General features: G+C 41.3%; 1 protein-coding gene across 1 annotated transcript in view; it reads left to right on the forward strand.

Annotated features, from left to right (window-relative positions):
- Window positions 1-1,377: 1,377 nt before the first annotated feature.
- The window catches only part of pde4ba (phosphodiesterase 4B, cAMP-specific a), a 220,286-nt gene continuing 198,988 nt past the window's right edge, over window positions 1,378-22,675 (forward strand). Inside the window, exon 1 of the mRNA XM_087830357.1 lies at window positions 1,378-1,608. Coding sequence (XP_087686483.1) covers window positions 1,593-1,608 — 16 coding nt within the window. The 5' untranslated portion in view covers window positions 1,378-1,592. The remainder of the gene's footprint in view (window positions 1,609-22,675) is intronic.

Below are 22,675 nucleotides of genomic sequence, written 5' to 3' on the forward strand. Positions count from 1 at the left end.
AATGTATTCTGTAACGTATTCCGTTACGTTACTCAATGAGAGTAACGTATTCTGAATACTTTGGATTACTTAATATATTATCATGCTGTTTACAACTACATGAATGTACTATTGCTGTGATTTATTACTGTTACTGAAGGTCCGCGGCTCCGAACCGTAGTAAAGGGACCTCTGGCTAATACGGTGGGTTCTGTGTCGGCTCGTAGCCGAAAACTAGCTTTACTTTGTTGTCTGGGTCAACTTTGCTAGCAGAGACAGAGAGAGGCGTTGAAAGGCTGCTCCAACAGAACTTATTGTTTTTGGAGGAAAACACGAACACGGTGTACAGTCGAGTCTTAATAGCTTACTTACAGCTGGGCTCGTCAGGCTCTCTTCTTGGCTGCAGTGGTTATTATTATATTTACATGCTTCCAGCTCCCGTTTTTGCTCGATGACAGCTCGTACTTTTCCTTTTTCTCCCTCCCTCGCTCACAGACACATAACGTGTATGGCAGTCCATTCTCCCTGCAGCACGGACTACACTGCCCATGATGCTACATTCTTTAGAGCTATACCTGTAGCATTCTGCCTGTTAGCTTAGCACAACAACAACAGGCGCTCTCTCACCCAGGAAACACACAGAGAGAGAGCGTCACCCTGTAACCATGGCAACCGTAACGCTGCCGCCTGGAACAACAGAACGTAGCTGTCAAACAAAACCCAAACAGTCCTGACCCGCCACAATATGAAACAGGGAAGTACCGCCGTGTAATCCATTTATTTCAACAAAGTAACTGTATTCTAAATACCACCTTTTTAAGCGGTAACTGTAACGGAATACAGTTACTCATATTTTGTATTTTAAATACGTAACGGCGGTACATGTATTCCGTTACTCCCCAACACTGGTAAGCAGACATTAATTATTATGTTGAATTCTATTTTCCTTTGTGTATATGGGAGTTACACTGTGACATAACGTTTATTTCATTACGTCCTTTAAAAATGTGTCCAAACGGTCTCCTTGTCTCTTTATTTGTGCTTTACTCTGCTGATCCCTGCGTGTTTGACGTCCCTGGTCCCACACCAGACTGGCACGCTCTCATCTCGCCTCTCTCTCTCTTCCTGCCTCTCAATTGGTCCGCGCTCCGTGTCTGCTGAGGCTGAGGAGGGAGGGATGATCGTTGAGGCGCACTGACTTTCAGATGGATTTCAGATGCGAAAGCTCGCACATGCTCTCCAACCTCCCCCATCAACACATAAAGCAGCTCGGTCTGAGAACGGAGCTCCCGAATAGTTAAACGACAGGATATGCAACTGAGACCAAAGGTAACCAGTTTGGTCGAGCGTTTCGGGTTTGTTACAGTTTTGTTTAAATCTCGGAAAAAGTGGGTAAACCTTTGATCATGTGAATAAAAGAAAGGGGGGAAAGAAAGGGAAAGAAACGAGCGAAGAGCCTGGATAACAGCTGTAGAGCGAACATATCCCAGCAGAGGATGGCGAGAACACTTGCTGAGACGGAATAAAAGACCTTTTCCGATGTAGTGACAGCGGATCTCGTCCGAAAACAACGCGCAAAGAGGCGCTGGGATTCCCTTTGTCCCCACGTGTGGATGCGCTGTGAAGAAGGTAATCGGGACGCTTTTGAATGTTATCATATCGCATTGGATTTACTGTGCTTTTCTTCTTCTTTAAACATCTGCGATGTGGTTTGTGTTGCTGTAAACAGCAGCGCTGAACATGATTTTTACTGAATGAAAGTGATTTTAGATCGATGATGTGGATTTTGTTCGTCTTTGTTTGTCACCTGAGGCGGTGATCTCAGGTGTTTCACCTGCTTTTTATCACAACATAGAAAGCTGCGTCCTCTCAACCCTTTGAATCGTGTTATAAATATCACATAGATTTAAGGTATTTACATAAGAGTTTAAGGGATTTTAGGCTTAAGTTTGTGCGTCTAACATAAAATCATTTCCTATGTGAGGTTTTACAGTTTTCATCTTTTGATCTGTATTTACTTTTTGGTCCAAAAGCTACAAATGCACAATGCATGAAAAGGAAGCTTCAAAACTGGCGGCATTTTCCTGCATGGGTCAGTTGTTCTGGGTGACCAACCGTCCAATTAACATGTGAGCCCGATGACATTGACAGTGTCTCCATCCTTAGGATGACATGATGAATATGAAAAGGTTGCGAATCATATCCTAAGGCTTCCACAGTCACCAGATCTCAATTAAAACGGGCACATATGTTGTGACCCAGCATCCCTCGACACTAAATGTCACCTATTGGTACCTGCTCACCAGCTTTAGTGTCAGTGATTTAAAGTGACGCGTTGGTGTCACAGCTCTGCCTGCAGCATTGTTATAAAAACCATCCACAGCAGACTCAGCTGTCAAAAGTGCTTATTAGCCCTCAGAGTGCACACGGGTCAAGTTGAGAAGCCTGAGAAAAGTGCACGACTGTTTCATTGTTCTCTGAATGGTTTTTAAAGCTGTTCGTTATAACCCCTGCACTCAGCCGGGACGGAGATGAATTTTCCATTCTTGCATGAGGATTACGTTACTGTTCCCACATTTAGAGAGCTGTCAACGTACCTGCCTGGCACTGAGTTTGACACTTTGGTTTCCAGCACTGCACAGAACTGTTGCTTTTCTCGCCAAACTTCAGGAACCCTTGTTGTTTGCAAATCCTAAACAAATACGACCCTTCGTTCAGTTGTCCCTAACAAAGGAATACATAATCTTCTGTGAATAAATAGCCTTTTAATCTGTGGGTCATCTACCAGTCACAAGGTTGCTGGTTTAACCTGCATGATAAAGTATCCTTGGGCTGACTACTGAACTTAGGCATAGACAAGAGTGCTCGAATGAATGTGTGTGTGATTGGGTGACTTAGGCTTGTAATAAAAAGTGCTTTGTGTGTTCAATAAGGGTACAAAAGTGTTATATAAGTGCCAGTTTACCATTTGTAATGCCAAACTTAAGCGGAAGAATGACAAGTGCACAGATATCTTGGTTCTTAGTTGCTTTGACAATATCACACAACCTCAGTCTCTGCCACTGTGAGACAACCTCACAGAGGATCTTTTTGTCAATGGAGTTAATTGCTGGTTTTCATTATATCAGCGTTAACTGTCCCTCCTCTCTACACTCAAGAATGAACGCCCCCTCGTGCTGGCACTGGCAAAACGTCCAGCTAATGACCACGAGGACAAAAATGGGATTTCACCCAGCGTTCCACCTTAAATCTGTTTTCATCCTGAATAACAGCAGCTTAGAGTTTAAGTGTGAACTCAGAATCTGTTATTATTGAATCAGTTACAGACATTTCACGTCTTCATGTTCTGTTTCTATTGTTTTTCTATATCAGTTGTACATATTTCTCCTGTTTGCTATTTATTCCTGCTGTCTACAATTTATATTTGACTCCGGCACAGTTGGTGTGGAGCACTCACAGTTTCGTTGCACATGTGCAGTGACAGTAAAGGGCTATTTTATGTCAAGAAGCACTGCAGATGTGGATATTTGGGTTTTTTAAGGTGCGTGCTGTATGGAGATGTTGTACAATAGGAACTCTGGGGAGATCCTAACCTGACAGGTGTCTTTCTTTGGGAGCTAAAACTGTGAACAAGCACAAAAATCAATGTACTGATGGGCTTACTGGCAGGTGTGTTTCTTCTCTCATTGGCCTTTGATCCCTCATGTGTAGCTCTGATTCGTCCCCCTATAGATGCCCTGATACTCTCTGTTTCTCTTATCCTGTCTTCATGCCTCCACCTCCCTCACCTTTAATCCGTCTCTCTGTAACTGCCATTTCCTTACTGGATGGGTGAACTATGTAGCAGCGTTTCGTCCATTTGACTTGCTCCGTCCAAAACTCTGGGCTCTATTGATCTGTTGGCATACACACCTTGTACAAATGTGGGGAAAAAGCATTGATCTTTGAGCAGACTTGTTAGTGGAGAGCACCTCAGCACGTGTATCTAGCTCTGATTTTGACTTGAGGTATCTACAAATTCTTAATTAGCATCATTATGAGGGTAGAAACTGGTTACGCTAACCCACAGTGAACACTTTGTAATGTGGCAACCTTGATGTGCATGGTGACGATGTGGATTATACAGTGGGTTTCCATGCACAATAAACCTTCTTCATATTAACTGGAGTAATTGTACAATCAGTAATTTCTCACCCAGTGTGCACGACAGCTAATTAGCCTGCTTAGAATCATCTTCTATACATTCACCCGGTAATCAGCTACACAATATGATCACAGTACATCAGCACCATTGCCTAGAATAACAGCTCTTTCAACGAGCATCCATCGGCTCACCTTTTTATTTCATTTTCATTTTGCAGATGAAAACAGAGACTGAGATTTAACTCGCAGTAATTCAGTGCCCATACAGCACCGTGACTCCAGAGGTACTCTTTGATTAGCTCTGGGCATCACAATCCATTTCCAACAAGACCCAGCTGACACATGCCCTAGATCACAGCTCACCTCTTACACAGTAGAAAGGCAACAGGCACGGTGAGTAAATAGCTTTACAAAGTCAGACTACACACTTCAACTCATGTTTTGCTGATTCTTGCAGCATTGATCTCAAGGGATCTTGAGACTAACTTGTCTGCTGCTGCTACAGCTATGATAGGTGTTGTTTCTGTAAGGCAGACGTCAGGAATAAGCTGGAAGTAAAGTGAAGGTGAAGCAGGGACATTGCAGCTCATGTTTGATGGGTCTGTTTGTCCGTTTATGTCTACATCTCTACTATATATGACCCTTCTGTGGAGGTCTGATCCCAAAAGATGTGTACCTGCAGAGAACTGTCGACTAAAACTGGTTACTGGACATAACTCCAGATGAATGACATTTTCTTTGTAGTCTGTATTCAGACATTCAAAACAATATTGTAGGCTGGCAATAATGCACCAATGTTCCAGTCTTTCTAGTCTGATAGCTCAAAGCCAAACCTACATTTAACCATATATTGATACAGTGCTCTACTCCAGCGGTCTCCAACCTTTTTTGCGCCACGGACCGGTTTATGCCCGACAATATTTTCATGGACCGGCCTTTAAGGTGTCGCGGATAAATACAACAAAATAAAACTAGTACCGGTACCGAAAATCTTTTTTTTTTATTCATAACACACGTGAAAAGACCCAGGAAAACCGGGTAAACGATAACAAAATAACGCTGAAAACCGATTTAAAAACCCTGAAAACTATACATTTCACACCTGAGCCTCAACTCTCGCGGCCCGGTACCGGTCTGAGGCCCGGGGGTTGGGGACCGCTGCTCTACTCCATACACTTTACCTTCCTCACACCCATGGGCAATTTAGACTCACAGCAAACTACCAGCAGCCTTTGGACTGGCAGAGATGGGCAGTAACGCATTACAAGTAACATTACATTACACGTTACTTGAAAAAAGTAATCGGATTACAATCGCAAAAGAAGTAATTCGATTACTGTTACTTTCCTATAAACATGCTGCGTTACTAAACCGTTGGGATTTTGTTTGTGAGAGTGTCTCATGACAAAGACGTACGAGCGTGCGACGTCCGTGGCAGCAACAGACGCGTCAAATTTGAGCGAGCAGCGAGCACGCTGCCACGGGGATGTGACGTTCACAGAGAAACCCCCGGATCCTCCCACTGACAGGACCACAGTGGGCAAACCTCCACACGCCCCACTCCTGCTAAAAGGGGACAATAGATTTAAGAGCTGCTGAATCTTTAATTTTATTTATTTGCATCCATTTGAAAGAGTGTAAACACAAAACGTGATTTTATTCTATATGCTGGAATATGCAGACAATAGGTTTAAATGTTAAACACATTTCTTCAAGTCAAAGACGGCTGCATTTAATTTTTGCTTGATGCAATGTGCATAAAATTAAAAGATTAAAACTATTTTTAAAAAGACTTTTCATTTGATTCAATTGTATATGATGGATTATACATTAAAAAAAAAAAAAAAAAAAAAAAAAAAAAAAAAAAATTAAAAATAAGTAAGTAAAGTTTATTTATTAAGCGCTTTTCATAGACAGGTAGTCACAAAGCGCTGCACACAGATTAAAATAAACAGTACGATAAATAGCAAAATGCACAATATAGAGTTTAAATGTAAATTAAAATATAAAATAAATAAAAAAAAAAAATAAATAATAATAATAATAATCGGGCTGAAAGGTCAATTGCGTTATAATATATCCAGGTTGTGTATCATAGTTTTGAGAAGTAACTAATTACTTTTGAAAATAAGTAATTAGTAAAGTAATTAAATTACTTTTTTGGAGAAGTAATTGGTTACTAATTACTTTTTTTCAAGTTCCTTGACCTACACTGGTGGTAGGAAGTTCCACTGAGCTTATTTTCTTAAAGCTAATTGTCGGAATCGTTCAGAATGGCAGAGCCGCATTTAATAAAAATCGTAGTATAAATCAAATCACAAGGCCTATGCTGCACACGTGGCCTACTTGTAAAGCCACCAGTGTGTTCATCAACACAATTAAGTAGGTAGAAATGATAGTGTTTCCTATCACCTGCTTTGTTTTTGTTTTTTGAGGTAAAACGTGAAGATCCATGAAAGGCTGCATCGGTGTCATCTATTGTGCATAAACTTGAAACTGAAAATGCATATAAGCCCCTGCCAGAGAACACAAACTTTTTTTGTGACCCTGCACCCAGTGAAGATTTGCTGACCCGACTCGCTTCACACCTGCAGAGTTTTTCCTCGTCTATATATATATATTTAGGCTCTTGTATATCAAGATGCTCCAGTCTGCATAAGAAATTGCTGCACCTGCTCAGCTGTCATTGAGGAAGAGGAAGTATGTCTCGGGACTGCCTGACCCAACACTACTGTTCCCTTCACATGCGTCATCTTCAGCTGTGCTGCTCTACAACATGTTCCACGACATGTTTTCCCCTGGTCCCCGCCTTGCACCCAGCCAGTTGTCATGCTGTCATTTTAATTGCATTATGGATTATTTCCATGTGCAGCTCCATGGCAGGGCTCAGTTTTGGTCCCAGATGGGATAAAATTAAAGGTTGGCTTAACTTCTCCATGATGTATAAGTGCATTGACTTGCTCAGCCTTTTATTTTGTGGCTAATTAAGAAATAGCAGCATAATTGTTCGCACTGGCATCTCTTTTCCTCCGTGACACTGATTATATTTGTCCTGGCTTTTTTTGGGAGGTGGTCAAATACTCTTGGCAGATCCCTCTCAGGCTGAAAAGGCATCTGCTAAATATCCTTGAACCAAAGAATTGGTTTAAAAAAGCAAAACAAAAACCCTTATATTCATGCAAACAAGGGGCATGCCAGTAACCAATTATCCCTGTTTTGGGGAGTTCCAGGGTGAGTAGACAAATCTGCAGAGATTTGTGTTTTGTAAGTATAATATGTTTCCTGCTGCTAATATCTGTGCTGATTTTCTTTCTCTTGTGTAGCGTTGAGGCTGTGCAAGTCTAAACATAAATCCCCAGGAGAGAGTGTTTCTTCTTGTGTGCTCTTGTTTTTCTTAGATCAATGTTTAATTTGAGAACTGCTACAACATACACTGTATGCACTGAATAGCCCGGAGGTATTGTGTCACCGTAGAAACATGTGACAGCGGCCATCCATCTCTAAGGATTCTTCTTCTGTTGAGAATAAAACGAAGTAATGAATTTAAAGAGGAAATTACCTGCTAACATTCAACACATAAATAATTCAATAGCAGAGGAGAGATTTGTTGCATTATTGTAAGCTTTGAACACAATTGTGTTAGAAGTGCAAAAAATTGTAGCAACATTTTCATAACAATAATTCAGTAATAAGCTTTATATTAAGAGCACCTTTAATGTTTGGCTCTGTTTAAAATTTCCCTTTGAATCTTCTGCTTTTGCCCGTCTGTCAAAACATTTTGTAAATCCTCTTTTAAAGTCGCAGGAGACGCGCACGCACCCGAGTACACAGAAATATGCCGGAGGATGATTTTAAAAAATGAAAAATTATTAGGCATTTATAATAAACAACACAACTAGAAGCTTAAAAACAGTCAAAACACAACAAAGTCACGTAAAGTCATGTGTGGTTTTATTACATAAAAGCAAGTCTATGGAAATTTAGAAGCTGTTTATAGGAAATCGCTGATTCTGATCAGGCGAGGGGTAAAGCAGATGGGGGGCCCTGAGATCATCTAGTACAGCGTGGGGAAAAGAATTACTTAGAAAACCACTAGACACTACAAAACTAGTACGACAAGTAGGCTTCAGTGCCGTGCGTGTTCTTGAAACCTTTGAGTAACACTGAGTTAGCATACTTCAGTTTGTCTTGCAAGATGTTTCACAGAAACATAATTCAGCAGCAAATCGTCTCTAATATCTGATTTAATTTGATCTAACACGAACGAGGACGCGTAAGCTTGATGAGCAGTGCTCACCTTTGAAAATAAGCTCTCATCTTCCTCTCCTGTCTTTTTTGCATCGTCTCCGTCTGTGTTTCACACATGAACTTTTTAAATTTAGCTCACATTTTGTGACAAACTGCACAGAAACAGCTTGTGCGCTTGCTGATGTTGCTGCCACTTGAAGAAATCTGTCACGGCTCTGCATCCTTTTGACCCAGCATGGTTCATTAGTAGTCTTAGTTATGCTGTTTTGAGTTTCCTATATTTCCTGTTTAGTTCCTTGATTGTTAGATTCCCTCTTTTGTCTTTGCCCTCGGTGTCTGGATCTATATGTTTGTGTGAGTCCTTGTGTCTTGTTTCCTCCTTGTGTGTCATCCCATGTTTCCCCAGCCTGTCATGTCTGTCTCGTCCCACTTTCCTCCGCTGCTGTGTCAAGCTCGTGTCAGTTTTGCGTTCCTTTATTTCCTGTTTTATTGTGAAAGTCTCGCATCCCTTGTTCCTCGTGTGTTTCTCCGTATGTTTAGGTTCAGGAATTCCAGTTTATTTTCATTTTGTATCACCTGCACACCAGCAATAAAGCCGTGTTTTTGAGTTTAAGTCTGCTTAACAGCACACAGCAGGTCCATGACAAAATCAGTTTATGCCTGCTCCTCTTCAGTAGCTGGTAGTGTTGGGGTTGATGCTCAAAAACTGTCATGCATTTCACATTACCTTGTTTTTGGTTTTTTTTCTTAAAAGTAATGCAGCACCTTACTTAATTACTCACCAGACATAGTAATTTGTTACACTATTCGTTTACAACTTTCACGTTATTTTGTAAAATGAACTCACACACTTTGTCTCATAATAGTTAACAATATAAACCTGCAGGCTACAGTCCCAAACTCCTAATGACGACGCACATACCATCTTTCTCTTAGTGGTTTTGCATGAACACAAAAAAAGTTGAAAAACAGCCCAAAGAGACTTCAAAGCCATCGCCACGACGATTCTGCCATAGCAACACAAACAGGTGGAAAGGAGGCTCTAAGTTGACCTGCTGAAGTTCTGTGACGGGTTGAGGTTGAAGAAATCATCACTCTGTGCAAATGGTTGCGTTGTGTTAGTAGCATAACCCACGGGATTCTCATCCTTTTGTAAAATAAAAGTAATATCCACACCTCCACTCCTGAAGACTTGCCGATCCTTGTAATGAACGTAACGATTAACTGCAACTGTAGCGTGATCACTGAATTAAAAAAATAACAAGTTCTACGTTATTTAAAACTGGCAGCTAGTTGAGTAAAGTGACCACAACTTTATGGCTGCACCGTGAACTCATCACAGGATGAGAAGATGTGCTGAAGATAAAGCTGGGATGAAACCGCATGAATTCCGAATTTCAACCGAACTATACTGAATCACATAAACCAGTTACTCACTTGGAGAATAAAACTGGTGGAGTGTTATTCTGGTTTGCTCTGGCAGCGTTTCAGCTACTCTGTGAACCCCTGAAATGTTTACTTCAGGCTGGCTCCCAAATCTAGTTGCTTTAAAGACTTCACAGTGGTATCAATAAACCAAGTTTGAAGTGAGCTTTGCTCTAGACTCCTGGCATTGGTCAGCTCTCCAGTTTTTTTTTTTTTGTCAGTGTCTTTGAATAAAGTACAGAACAGCACAAATGCACTGGGTGCAAAAACAGCAGTACCTCCCTATACTAACCTTAGCTGCCTGTAACCAGTGTGTGGTGGTAACTAGAAAAATAATGTTGAGAATACAAAACAGAGCCAGCAGAAGCAGAAGTAGACATGGGGATGGACAAAGGAGTGTGAGGCACAGCCAACTTGGAGTGGCAATTAGGCTGAGCGTCAGGGCCATCAGGGCACAGCAGGTACTGGAGATGTAGAGGACAGCACAGCAGGACCGAGGTCCCGAGAGCCAAGAATAACCAGGCCTGCATCACCTCGAATCCACAGCGGGGCCAAGATGCAGAGAGGGTGGAGGAAAACATGACGGAGCAAAGACAAAAAAATCAGATCGTGTAGTAAAAATACTGTTGAGACTAGGGATGCACCGATACCACTTTTTTGGAAAACGAGTACGAGTACTTGCATTTCAGTACTCACCGATACCGAGTACTTACGCATTGACAAATGCCAGCTATTTGACTTTCTGGTAGTAATAAGGGAAATGTATTTCATATTATATATATTGCATACATTTGTATTTGTGTATTTTAGTTACAAATATATAATATTTCAGATGTAAAATAATCTTACATTTAGTACTGTAGCTATACTCATTGCATACCTATAGCACACAGACTTGACCTTGGGTCGAGTATGGTGGAGATGAAGTGCAGTGGGTTGGTCTCAACGTCACTGAAGCGCTTCTTGACAGCTGCCAGTAAGGTTGCTTTCATTGTCTTGACGCCGTGGTCCTCGTCTGTTTCTCTGTTTAGAAGTCTCACTAGCACAGTCACAGCTGGGATGACATCAGAGGCTAGTGCGTGGTAGCTGCTCACTTTTTTAGTTAGTTCCTCAAAGGGGGCGAGGATGGCAACAGTGGTCTCCATAAGAGCCCATTGATGAGCGGTAAGATAGTCAGGGAGTTCATAATCGGACACGCCCAGCACTCGCTTTTGCTCAATGAGGGACTGGAGCATGTAATACGTGCTGTTCCAGCGCGTCTGTACGTCCTGCTGCAGTCTCTTTATTGGCTGGTTGAGCTGTCCCTGAATGTCCTCGAGGCGGGAGTAGGCTAAGGCGGAATGTTTAAAATGCCCAACTATTTTCCGTCTCACTGCTATAGCATCAGCTATGCTCCTCTGTGCTAATAAGCATGGGTAAATAAGCGTGGGTAAACTCTTTGTACTTGTTGTCGAGTTGGGATTTTGGTGCTTGATTAAATTACTTGTGTTAAATGCGCTACCTTTAGAGCCTCTGGACAATTTTGCTGAGCACAATTTGCAGTGCGCCTTTGTTTTCGCGTCTTCGTTCACTTTGAAATAGTTCCACACGGCTGACTTGTCTCGCCTCGCCTTCTCCCCGCTCTTAACTGCAGCCGGGGCCTGGGGGCGGGCACTCGCCGCTTGTGATTAACCCCTTACATGCCGCTCAAACATAGACAGGTCTCAGACTGTGGTATCGGTCCCCAGTATTGGGGGACTTTTAACGAGTACGAGTACTTTAGAAAACGTGGTATCGAGGCCGATACCAGATACCGATATCTGGTATTAGTATCTGGTATCGAGGCCGATACCAGATACCGATATCTGGTATCGACCTCGATACCACATTTTCTAAAGTACTCGTACTCGTATCTGGTACCAGATACCAATACCAGTATCTGGTATCGGTATCTGGTATCGGTATCTGGTATCGGTCTCCATACCAGATACCGATACCAGTATCTGGTATCGGTATCTGGTATGGATACCAGATATCGGTATCGGTGCATCCCTAGTTGAGACACAAAGAAAACACAGGCAAGGGCGGCGGGAAGCATATCTGCAGCAATTTCTTGTAAAATTGAAAGGAAAATGAAAAAGCTTTTTACAATCCAAACCTTTTGTTGCCTTTACCAGTGTCCCTGCTGCTGCATGCGTACCGACGAGTTTTAGTTTGTAATTTTTCATTTATTTCTTTTTTGTAAATGTGAATGAGAGAAACACTCCACATTCCCACTTTAGGCTAATAAGCTGGATCTTTATCTTCACATGTTCCCGTCACATGCAATATCACTCTCTTGCTATTGCCATAGTTACCAGACCTTCATTCCTTCTTTTCCTGTAGCATGCATTTATTTATTAAACCCCTACGTTCATCGTTGCATCATCTTCACTGGGAAGATTTTATTAGGCTTTTTCTAGCCTGGTCAATATACTGTAGATGTTGCAGGACGGCTCCTCCACAGCTCCACAGGCTTAATGGAATTGGCATTTAACGGTGGACCAACAGGAAGTTTGAGATCATATTTGAGAAAGAAATCGGGAGTAAGAGTTCCTAATGGCAGTATTTATGTTTAATTATGATTTTCGCATTTTCGTTGTCAAATTCGTGCATTCGAATGTGTGAGTAATTTGTTAAAGACACTCTGTTGTGTTTACAACAAAACAGCTATGAGTCATATCACATGGCTCTCATCCAGAGGGGGTATTTACTCAGCTGTGCGGAGTTGTCTCACCACGAGCTTATAATAAACATGGTTGCCAACTCTTGATTAAAGCTGCTAATTTTTAAGAGAGAATTTAACTTGGAAACTTCATATAAGCACTTTTTTGGATAACTTAGCACCTTGTTTTACATGCACACACTCACACGGACGCATCGGGAGCAACTCAGGTTCAGTATCTTGCCCGAGGATACTCTGCCATGCGGACTGCAGTAGCCTGGGATCAAGCTACTGATCTTCTGATTAGTAGATGACCCACTCTACCTCCTGAACCTTCACTGCCCACAAGCTCGCAGTGCCTGGTATTCCCAGATGGTCTCGCGTCCAAGTACTAACCAGGCCTCTCCCTGCTTAGTTTCTGGGATCAGACGCGCTCTCAGGCTATAAGACTGCTGTAAATATTCAAAGACTTCAATAAACCATCCAAATGCTGCTTATTAGCCTCTGTAACGTTATGTTATTGTAGGCCACACGCTGTTTATAGTCAGTTTAAATGTCCAGTTATAAATATTCAATCTTATGTGTTGTTGTTTCCCTGTCTCGCTCTTCTAGACTCTGACATCCTTTAAATGAATGTTATAAACAAATATAAATAATCTTGGTCATTAATTTAATGAGTGAATACACAAATGGATGCTGTCTTCCTCATCTCTGTGTCAGTGACTGAAAGATTACCCTCACAGGGCTCTGACAGAGATGAATAACTAGAAAAAAATGAGCAGCATAATTGAGAGTAATGAACATGCCGAGCTGCCGGCTCGCGTCTTTGTGCAAGAACTGATGAAGTGATTTAAGGACAGGCCTGGGATTGATTTTCTGTTATATTAGTGAGAGGCGTGATACAGATCCCCTCTACACGCATGCTATGGAAATACTAGTGAGACCGGGGTAAACTTTATGGTTTATGGAAATGCGTCATAACAAGGAGAAGAGACACGAACATGCTACAAGTGTAGTCATCTGTTTCTGCAGGCAGTGCTGACCACATTGGTGATTTCTACTCCTTTGCCTTCAGGTCATTTTTATGACTTATGGAACTTAAGGAACTCCTTAAATCGTATGTTCCTGCCAGAGCATTAAGATCATCTACTCAGTTACTCTTGGTGCAGCCTAGATCTCGGCTGAAGTCTAGAGGTGACCGGGCGTTTGCCCTGGCTGCACCAGAGTTGTGGAATAACCTTCCGATTGGATGGAATCAGACGCCCGGATCACAATCTTTTAAATCACGGTTAAAAACCTATTTGTTTAATCTCGCCTTTCCTGCTTGTTAATGCTCGCACCTGACTTTTAGACTTACTCTATTTTTCCTTATACATATTTTTTTTTTATGGCTTGTGCTTTTATTATGTTTTTTTTAATTTATTTATTTATTTTTAAAAAATTTTATTTTTTATGCATTTTATATTACCCCTGTGTATTAGTGGCATTGACCTGTGAGTATATTTGATACTTTGCTAAGGCATTATAATACTCGTGTTACTTCTGTCTCTTATGTTAAGCACTTTGGTATACCGCTGGTTTTTAAATGTGCTCTATAAATTAAGTTTGTTGTTGTTGTTGTTGTTGTTGTTATGACTCTTCATATGCAAATATAGGACACGTTGATTACAGAGCCAGAGCCCTAGGCACAATGTGACCAGACGTAAAATCTAAAATATGATGATTTGAATAATAAATTTTCTCTTTTTAAGAAACATTGTAACACCTAAAGTCAAACCTTCACTGTTTTTAATTCAAATCTTCTCGAATCAAGCAGTGAACATACTGCACATTGATTTGCACAGTAAATATGCTGTCAGTACAGGGGTCAACTTTTTTTGGTGTGATCAAATGTGGAATGAAAGGAATTATGAATGTAAAATATGAATGATGTCTGAATATGTGCTGCTGCAGATTAAATGATCTCCAGAAATGATTTGGTTTATATTAGAATAATAGTACAACAACTGTTTATAGTACAGTACTACATTCTGTGTCTAATACACGGCCGTGTGTGGTTACCTGTAGTTTAGCTTAATGGGTTTGGATGCTGACATTGCTTAAAATATACTGGTATCGATACTGGTCTTAAAAGCAATTCCTCTTCCTGGAGTCGACACTTTAAAAGAAACAGTACACAGCATCCAAACATCACGCCACGCTGAGTCAGCAAATAAAACGAGAAAAAAGGTCTGCAGGTTTCTTCTTCGGGCGATCACAGCTGTCGGTGTAATACAGCATTATATCAGACTGTTGGTCAGCTAGAGCCCATGTGCCACACTTAAATGTAATAGAACACAATTATTGTCATTAAATATACCAGAAATTATCCTGCTACTGTCTATAGTGATGTGTGCTGAATCGATTACCAGAGATTTTTAAGAAGATGGATTACAATAATGAAAAACTTTAGTCTGAAGTCCTCCATAAAAATTATATCCTACATTTTTAGATATATCCCACAATTATTATCTCAGATTTGTCTGTGTTGTTGATATTTGTTTTATTAATGAACGCCCAAACACGGAAAATCCTGTTCAAATGTGTAGCTGCCCACTTGGAATTACCACTCGTGACGCAGAGAGCTTCGACTGATGCAACTTTATTCTCTCCTCTTTAAACCACCGACAATATGGCAATATGGCGTGAAAACTATAAAGATGCACAAACAAATACCATTAAACATTTAAGTAGAAAGTGCAGAAATGTTCACATTTTACTATAGAAAATTATTTTGATTAACTCAAATAGTGACATTGTCATCAGTCTGCCACAGGACCAACACATAGACACAGACATTCGCTCTCACATTCACACCTATGGGCAATTTAGAGTTTCCAATTACCACAAAGTCACCAGTTGTCTAAAAGCACAGGTATGGATCTCAGTGATGCTGCAGGAAGCTCCTGCCAATGCTTTTTAAACCAGGTTTCCAGGCTACATTCGGTGGTTGGTGTCATTATCCATTAACAGTGTGGTCTGGGTGCCTCTGGCAGCTCAGATATGTAAAGTTTATTTTGCATCCTGAGGTTTTTGATATTGGTGCTGAAACCTTGAATGTTAAGCATGTTTTTCAGTGTTTTTCATAAAGGATTTTTAAAGGATTTCCCATAATTGATGTGAGATTTGTTTGGTGAGTGAAAATGAAGGTAAAAGGGTGTGCTGTGTGCCAGAGGTCTGAGCTTTATCTACCATGCATTAATCCACCCTTCTTCCACCAAACACAACACAGAAACACCGCTGCATCCTGTAATTATTAGCTCCTCTTGAACCTGCCAGTAGTGTGAGCACGCTGTAGCTCCAGCTTCTGCTTTGCTATTTTGCATTACACCATTTGGTAATGAACGTGCTGTTGTTATTTACAGCAAGACCAAATTGGGGATTCGCATCAAGCCAAGTCAGGATGGAAGAGAAACCTGCAAATAAAACCCTTCTCTGGACCGATAACTCGGAAATCTGCAGAGCTCATTGGGTGTGGGTTTTTTTTGGTATACCATATTTCCCTAAAGTCTCGCGGATGATGTTCTTCTTTCTCACGTGTAACGCAGAACAGGAGACTTCAAACGTCAATGCTCTGCTGCCCACTTGCTCGCCGTGAATTCTTCAGACAATTATCTGTTTTCTCACAGGTGATTGTCTGTAACAGGTCAATTACTCACATCAAAGCAAACAACCATCTCACCGAGAAGTTAGTGCAAAAACAAAAAGATGAAAGACTGTTTTCAACTTTCTCCTCTGGACGTTACACTACACACAGCGCTGGACATGTCATACACTGTTCTGCCACAACAATCCGGTCGTTAAGTCTGACGTCACTAGCCGTGTCTGGGCCTAAACTCCGCTGCAGGTCCATATATCAAACGATCACTGTGGCATTACTGAGAGTTGAAAAACTGTCTAAAGTCTTTCATCTTTAATAAAATGATCAGCATTCTGCTCTACCAGGTGTAACAATTGAGTTTAACATCCAGGCATCCATGAAAACGGAATTTATGACATTTAACGGAGTTAGAAGCTAGCAGGAAGTTAGCTCGCTAGCTTCTATCTAAATACAATGTCCTGACTGCGGGGTTTTGGAAACAAATTAAAACGTACAGCTCTGTTATCACTTCCAACATAAATGAAGACAGAAAACTAAACAGCAGTGACGTTTGTAGGGTTACTGAAGTTTGGCTAGCTGGTATATAATGATGTGCTACGTGACTGCTAGCAACACAGCTATGTTAGCATAATATAAACAAGCTAACTTTTTTTCCACTCGATAAAAGTTAACGTGAGTGTTCTCGGTGGTCAGGAACAAATGTAATCGCATGGCAGGATGCTGTAAAAGGACCAAACTTCAGCCAGGAGAACAACTGAGACAATCCATCCACAATACGAGGTTAGTCATTCATATACTGCTGCATGGGCTGGGCTGTAGTTACATCCTAAGGTTTTAAAAACTGAGCTTAAATAAATGATTAGCGGTAATAAAAGCCGAGGGAGGTCAACAGTGATCACTGACTGTTTTAGGAGCTTTTTCAGATTAAATAGAAGAAAATACAAAACATTAAACATGTTAACAACACAAAAGCCATATTAAACGCAGACTACTTTAGGCCCGGAAGTAGGATTCGTCACGTCATCACTTAACGACCGGATAAAGCCGCTGAAGGTTTGTGATGTTGTGAAGGCTTATTTTTAATTTCATTCCAGACTTCTCCAAGGGAAAAATTGGATCATTTATGTGAATGTTACCACTAAAAATGGTTGCAGATCAAGCAGACACCCAGAGAATCTACTCTGGGTGCTGTGGTAAGCAGCGCCGCCCGCCCTGAAAGGTCACGCAATGGTCAGTGCAGTTAGCATTGAAAGGGATCTTTGGAAGGCAGATAGTTGTAAAGTTGTGTCTGTTATGTATATATTCATTTCCTGGAAGGAGCTGGAGGGACTAGATAAGAACCGAGCTCCTGTGCTTAGACTGCTGCCTCTGTGACCTGGTTTTGAATAAGCTGTGCCTGATAACTTGGCCTGTCTCTTGTTTTCTATTTCTCTGTCGTCAAATTAGTAAAATGATTAGCACTACATCAAGCGCTAATATGTAAGTAAATAAATTAACGAATTACTTCACGTGCGATTATCTGAACCCTCACGGGTTTCAATCCCGCTGTACACCTGGTTCACGGCCCGCATGGCCTGGGGGAAGAAGCTCCTCCCTGTGTTAGCGTGTTAGGGAGCGAAAGCACTTCCCTGACCTCAACAGTGAGAAGAGTCCATCGTTGGGTTGGGAGAGTCTTCATAATCATGCTGGCATTGGTGCTGCACCACTGAGTGTAAACAGACAGCAGGTCTGGAAGCTCTGAGCAAATCTTCTGTGGAGTTTGCATGTTCTCCCTGTGTCTGCGTGGGTTCTCTCCAGGTACTCCGACTTCCTCCCACAGTCCACAGACATGGAGTTAGTGTGGTTAGGTTAATTGCTGATTCTAAATTACCAATAAGTGTCATGGTCCCGGGTCGTTGACCCAGCGTTTTGAGTTTCTTTTAATATTTTGATGTCTTATTGTTTATGTTTAAGTTCATTTAGTTGTCCTAGGTTGCCCTGTTGTAGTTGATCGGTTATTAGATTCTGCTCCCGTCTTCGTCCTCTGTGTCCCTTTCAGTATGTGTGGTGTTTATGCAAGTGCTTGTCCGTTTGTTCTCATGTTCCCCTCCTCGTGTTCTTGCCTCTGTATTATGTTCTAAGCTCAGTTAGTGCTGTTTGGGTTTAGGCTTCTCCCGTGTCTTCCCCACTATGCTGGTAGTATCTTGTCTTCGGCGCGAGTGTGACAAGTCCCCTGTGTTTACGTCTCCCTAGCTCTGCGTGTTTCCTGTTTTACTTTGACAGTCTTGCATCCCATGTTCTGTGTGTTCAGTTTGCTTCCTCCTGTCCAGTCATTATGTTAATTCGTCCCAGCTGTGTTCCCCGTGTGTTTCCTTTTCCCTCGTCACCCTCGTGTGTATTTATGTGGTCATTCCCAGTGTTGGTCAAGTTACTTGAAAAACGTAATCAGTAACTAATTACTGATTACTTCCCCCCAAAAGTAATCCTGTTACTTTACTGATTACTTATTTTCAAAAGTAATTAATTACTTACTTAGTTACTTTTTAAAAAAAAACACGATTTACAACCTGAATAGGTGATAAAGCGATAGATCTTTCAGCCCAATTCTACTTTTTCTGCATAATCCATCATACAAAATGTAATCAAATGGAAAAGTCTCTATTTAAAGCTTGTTTATTAGTTTTAATCTTTTAACTTTATGCATCAAGCAAAAATTAAATTATATGCAACATTCTCTGACTGGAAGAAATTAGTTTAACATTTAAACCTATTTTCTGCACATTCCAGCACATAAAATATTTTTTTGTGTGTTTACACTCAGTCTTTCAAATAGATGCAAGTAAAACACAGCAGAAAATAAATAAAGTCAAAGACTAGCGGTCCTGTTGCTCTATTTTCACCTGTAAAGCAGGAGTGGGGTAGGCGGAGGGTTACCCTGGTGCAGATGTGCCGCAGTGGTCAGTGGAAGAATCCGCGAGTTTCTCTGTGAGTTTCCCATTAAGTCGTAGCTACTCGGAGCTTGTTTAGGGGTTTTTTTCGCTGTAAAAAGAAGTTTTCTTCCCACGCACAACGGACACTAATGTTTTTGTCACTTTTTATGGAATAAACTCAAAGTAAGGTCAGTACTTCCACGCTTTAAACGCTGCACGCTCATACTCTCTCTGCACTCGATATATGATCCATTGTTGATCTGCACACAGCTGTTGTCGCGAACGTCGCACTCGCTTACGTCACTGTCATGAGACACTTGCAAAAAAAATCACGGTTTTTAGTAACGCAGTAACGCAGCGTTCCTACAGGAAAGTAACGGTAATCTAATTACTGTTTTTGCAACAGTAATCCCTTACTTTACTCGTTACTTGAAAAAAGTAATCAGATTACGCGTTACTGCCCATCTCTGGTCATTCCATGTAAGGTCGTCTGCTACGTTCACGCCGCATTTCAGGATTTTCACGTATCCATGCCAGGTCTTCATGTCAGGTCCATTCAAGTCTTGTTTTTTGTGTCTCTGCACTTGCGTCCTCCTCCTCGTTCCACACGGTCAGCTGACTGTGACAATAGGTGTTAATGTGAGTGCGAATGGCTGTCTGTCTGAGTTAGCCCTGCGACAGCACCCTGCCTCTCACCCTTACAGCAGCTGAGACTGACCACTGCAACCCTGAACTGGATAAACAGAAGAAAAGAGATGGATGGAAGGACTAAATGAAGAAAACATGCATGCGTTTTGAAAACTGAAGATCGGTGTTGCCTTTTGTTCTACTTTTAATCCTGTGGTTGAGCAGCGATGTTGGTCAAACACAAGTTGACCCTATTGCAGATGCATTTTATGTTTAAGGGTCTGGGCAGGGGGTATGCACCGTATGTGGAGACAGTAGGTCAGTACATTCTGCTTCTACTTTAATTTTTGCACATTTAAGATGAATTTACATATTTATGTGATCAAAAAATATGAAAATGTATCCAGAACATATTATATCTGGCAGTCTTTATCTGTTTTTCTTCTTCCCACTGATACAATAGTGCAGCATTATATCAACATGGTTTCTACTCAGTGTTCTTGGTCTCCTCTTTATTACGCGCTCGACAGACTGACTGCCCTCGCTTTTTGAGTGTTCGACCCTTCATTAAATCGGCACTACATATGCAAATCAAAGTTTCCCTTTAATTGTCTCAAGAAGCACTTAAAGTATCTCAAAGCTCATTGTTTTTAATAAGATATCCCCAAGATTGCACTAACCACAGGCAGGTGAAACACCATCTATTGAGCTCGCACCTGAAATGACATCACTGACATCAGGGTGAGAAAAAAGGGGAAGACATCAAGTGAATAAGAAATCTAGAGAAAAGTCACTTTGCTAATTAGGAGCTCCCTGAGCACCGGTTTTCTGTTCTTAGGATGACGATCTCTGTGAGGTGGAAATGAAATCCCCAGTGAGAGCGGCGCCGTGTCTGGAGACAGCCTGTAAACTGGTGATCAGTGATTCAGAAGTGACGTGTTTTGGCAACTGAATCGAGACCCTGAAAGCATGCAGAGAAGTGAAAACGTGACAGTTACAGTGGTGTTTAGTAAATGAAAGTTTGCAAGACAGTAAGGTGAAGAAAAAAAACACAGCTGCAGAAAACGTGCAGCGGATCTGTTTCCACTGCTCTGACCTTTTTCTCTGTGTTTTTTTTTTTCTCTCCTCTACACAATCCTCATGTGGGAGGCTCTCAGAGGCTGTAGGCTGCAAAATTATATGAAAACCATGGTTTCTCGCATCTGCGGCATAGATTCAATGTTTTCATTTGTCATATGTCCTTGCAGGGGAAAAAATATAGAAATTATGCACGTGTACCTGTGCAGAATCTGGAGTAAAGTTTTGGTGCTTGCTGTTGCTGTGTGCAGCTGAAGGCAGTGAGTCATACACACTGTGTTTTCATCTGAAATGAAAAATAAAAATTCACATCAGATTTTTTTTCTTAATTTAATAATCGTTATGCTGCTAGTAGAGACTTTTTTTTTTTTACTTTTAAGCATCAGTCACATAGACCTAGAGACCAGTAGCTAGGTAAGACTGTATTCCTTGATGACGACCACACGGTGAATACAAATGAGAAATCCATTCATTTAGCAGCCGTTGGAGGTTGTCGACCGGTCTCTAGGCCCGCACGACACTGAGTTTTACTGTAAGTAAATGTTTCTCATCATAGTTTCACAAAATGCTGCGCCACATTGTGACATGTTATACTAAGAAGAGGGCAAAGCAATCGCAGCACGAACCATTCCTCTACATTAAACGATTGAATGTCTTTGCCTCTGAAATGACTCACAGAAGCACTTCCAGAGGTAGTGCAACTGATAGTCAGTGTTGGGGAGTAACGGAATACATGTACCGCCGTTACGTATTTAAAATACAAAATATGAGTAACTGTATTCCGTTACAGTTACCGTTTAAAAAGGTGGTATTTAGAATACAGTTACTTTGTTGAAATAAATGGATTACACGGCGGTACTTCCCTGTTTCATATTGTGGCGGGTCAGGACTGTTTGGGTTTTGTTTGACAGCTACGTTCTGTTGTTCCAGGCGGTAGCGTTGCGGTTGCCATGGTTACAGGGTGCTGCTCTCGCTCTGCGTGTTTCCTGGGTGAGAGAGCGCCTGTTGTTGTTGTGCTAAGCTAATAGGCAGAATGCTACAGGTATAGCTCTAAAGAATGTAGCATCATAGGCAGTGTAGTCCGTGCTGCAGGGAGAATGGACTGTCATACCCGTTATGTGTCTGTGAGCGAGGGAGGGAGAAAAAGGAAAAGTACGAGCTGTCATCGAGCAAAAACGGGAGCTGGAAGCATGTAAATATAATAATAACCACTGCAGCCAAGAAGAGAGCCTGACGAGCCCAGTTGTAAGTAAGCTATTAAGACTCGACTGTACACCGTGTTCGTGTTTTCCTCCGAAACAATAAGTTCTGTTGGAGCAGCCTTTCAACGCCTCTCTCTGTCTCTCGCTAGCAAAGTTGACCCAGACAACAAAGTAAAGCTAGTTTTCGGCTACGAGCCCGACACAGAACCCACCGTATTAGCCAGAGGTCCCTTTACTACGGTTCGGAGCCGCAGACCTTCAGTAATAGTAATAAATCACACAGCAATAGTACATTCATGTAGTTGTAAACAGCATGATAATATATTAAGTAATCCAAAGTATTCAGAATATGTTACTCTCATTGAGTAACGTAACGGAATATGTTACAGAATACATTTCGGGGCATGTATTCTGTAATCTGTAATGGAATACATTTTAAAAGTAACCTTCCCAACACTGCTGATAGTTGTTATTATCACTGTATGACTGAGGCCCTCATCGCTATAGTTGGGATCTAATAAACAGAAAAAGTCTTGTCATTTATGGATCAATGAGCTCTCTGATATGTCTAACCAGGTTAAAAACCACAGTCATACTACTAGTATCACATTACCGAATGTCACAGTGTTGGGAAGATTACTTTTAAAATGTATTCCACTACAGATTACAGAATACATGCGAACCCGAAATGTAGTTTGTAACGTATTCTATTAAGTTACTCAATGTAACGTATTCTAAATGT

Source organism: Neolamprologus brichardi, chromosome 17, assembly GCF_056152115.1.
Source record: "Neolamprologus brichardi isolate AB-2024 chromosome 17, ASM5615211v1, whole genome shotgun sequence".
In the NCBI taxonomy this organism is placed as follows: domain Eukaryota; kingdom Metazoa; phylum Chordata; class Actinopteri; order Cichliformes; family Cichlidae; genus Neolamprologus; species Neolamprologus brichardi.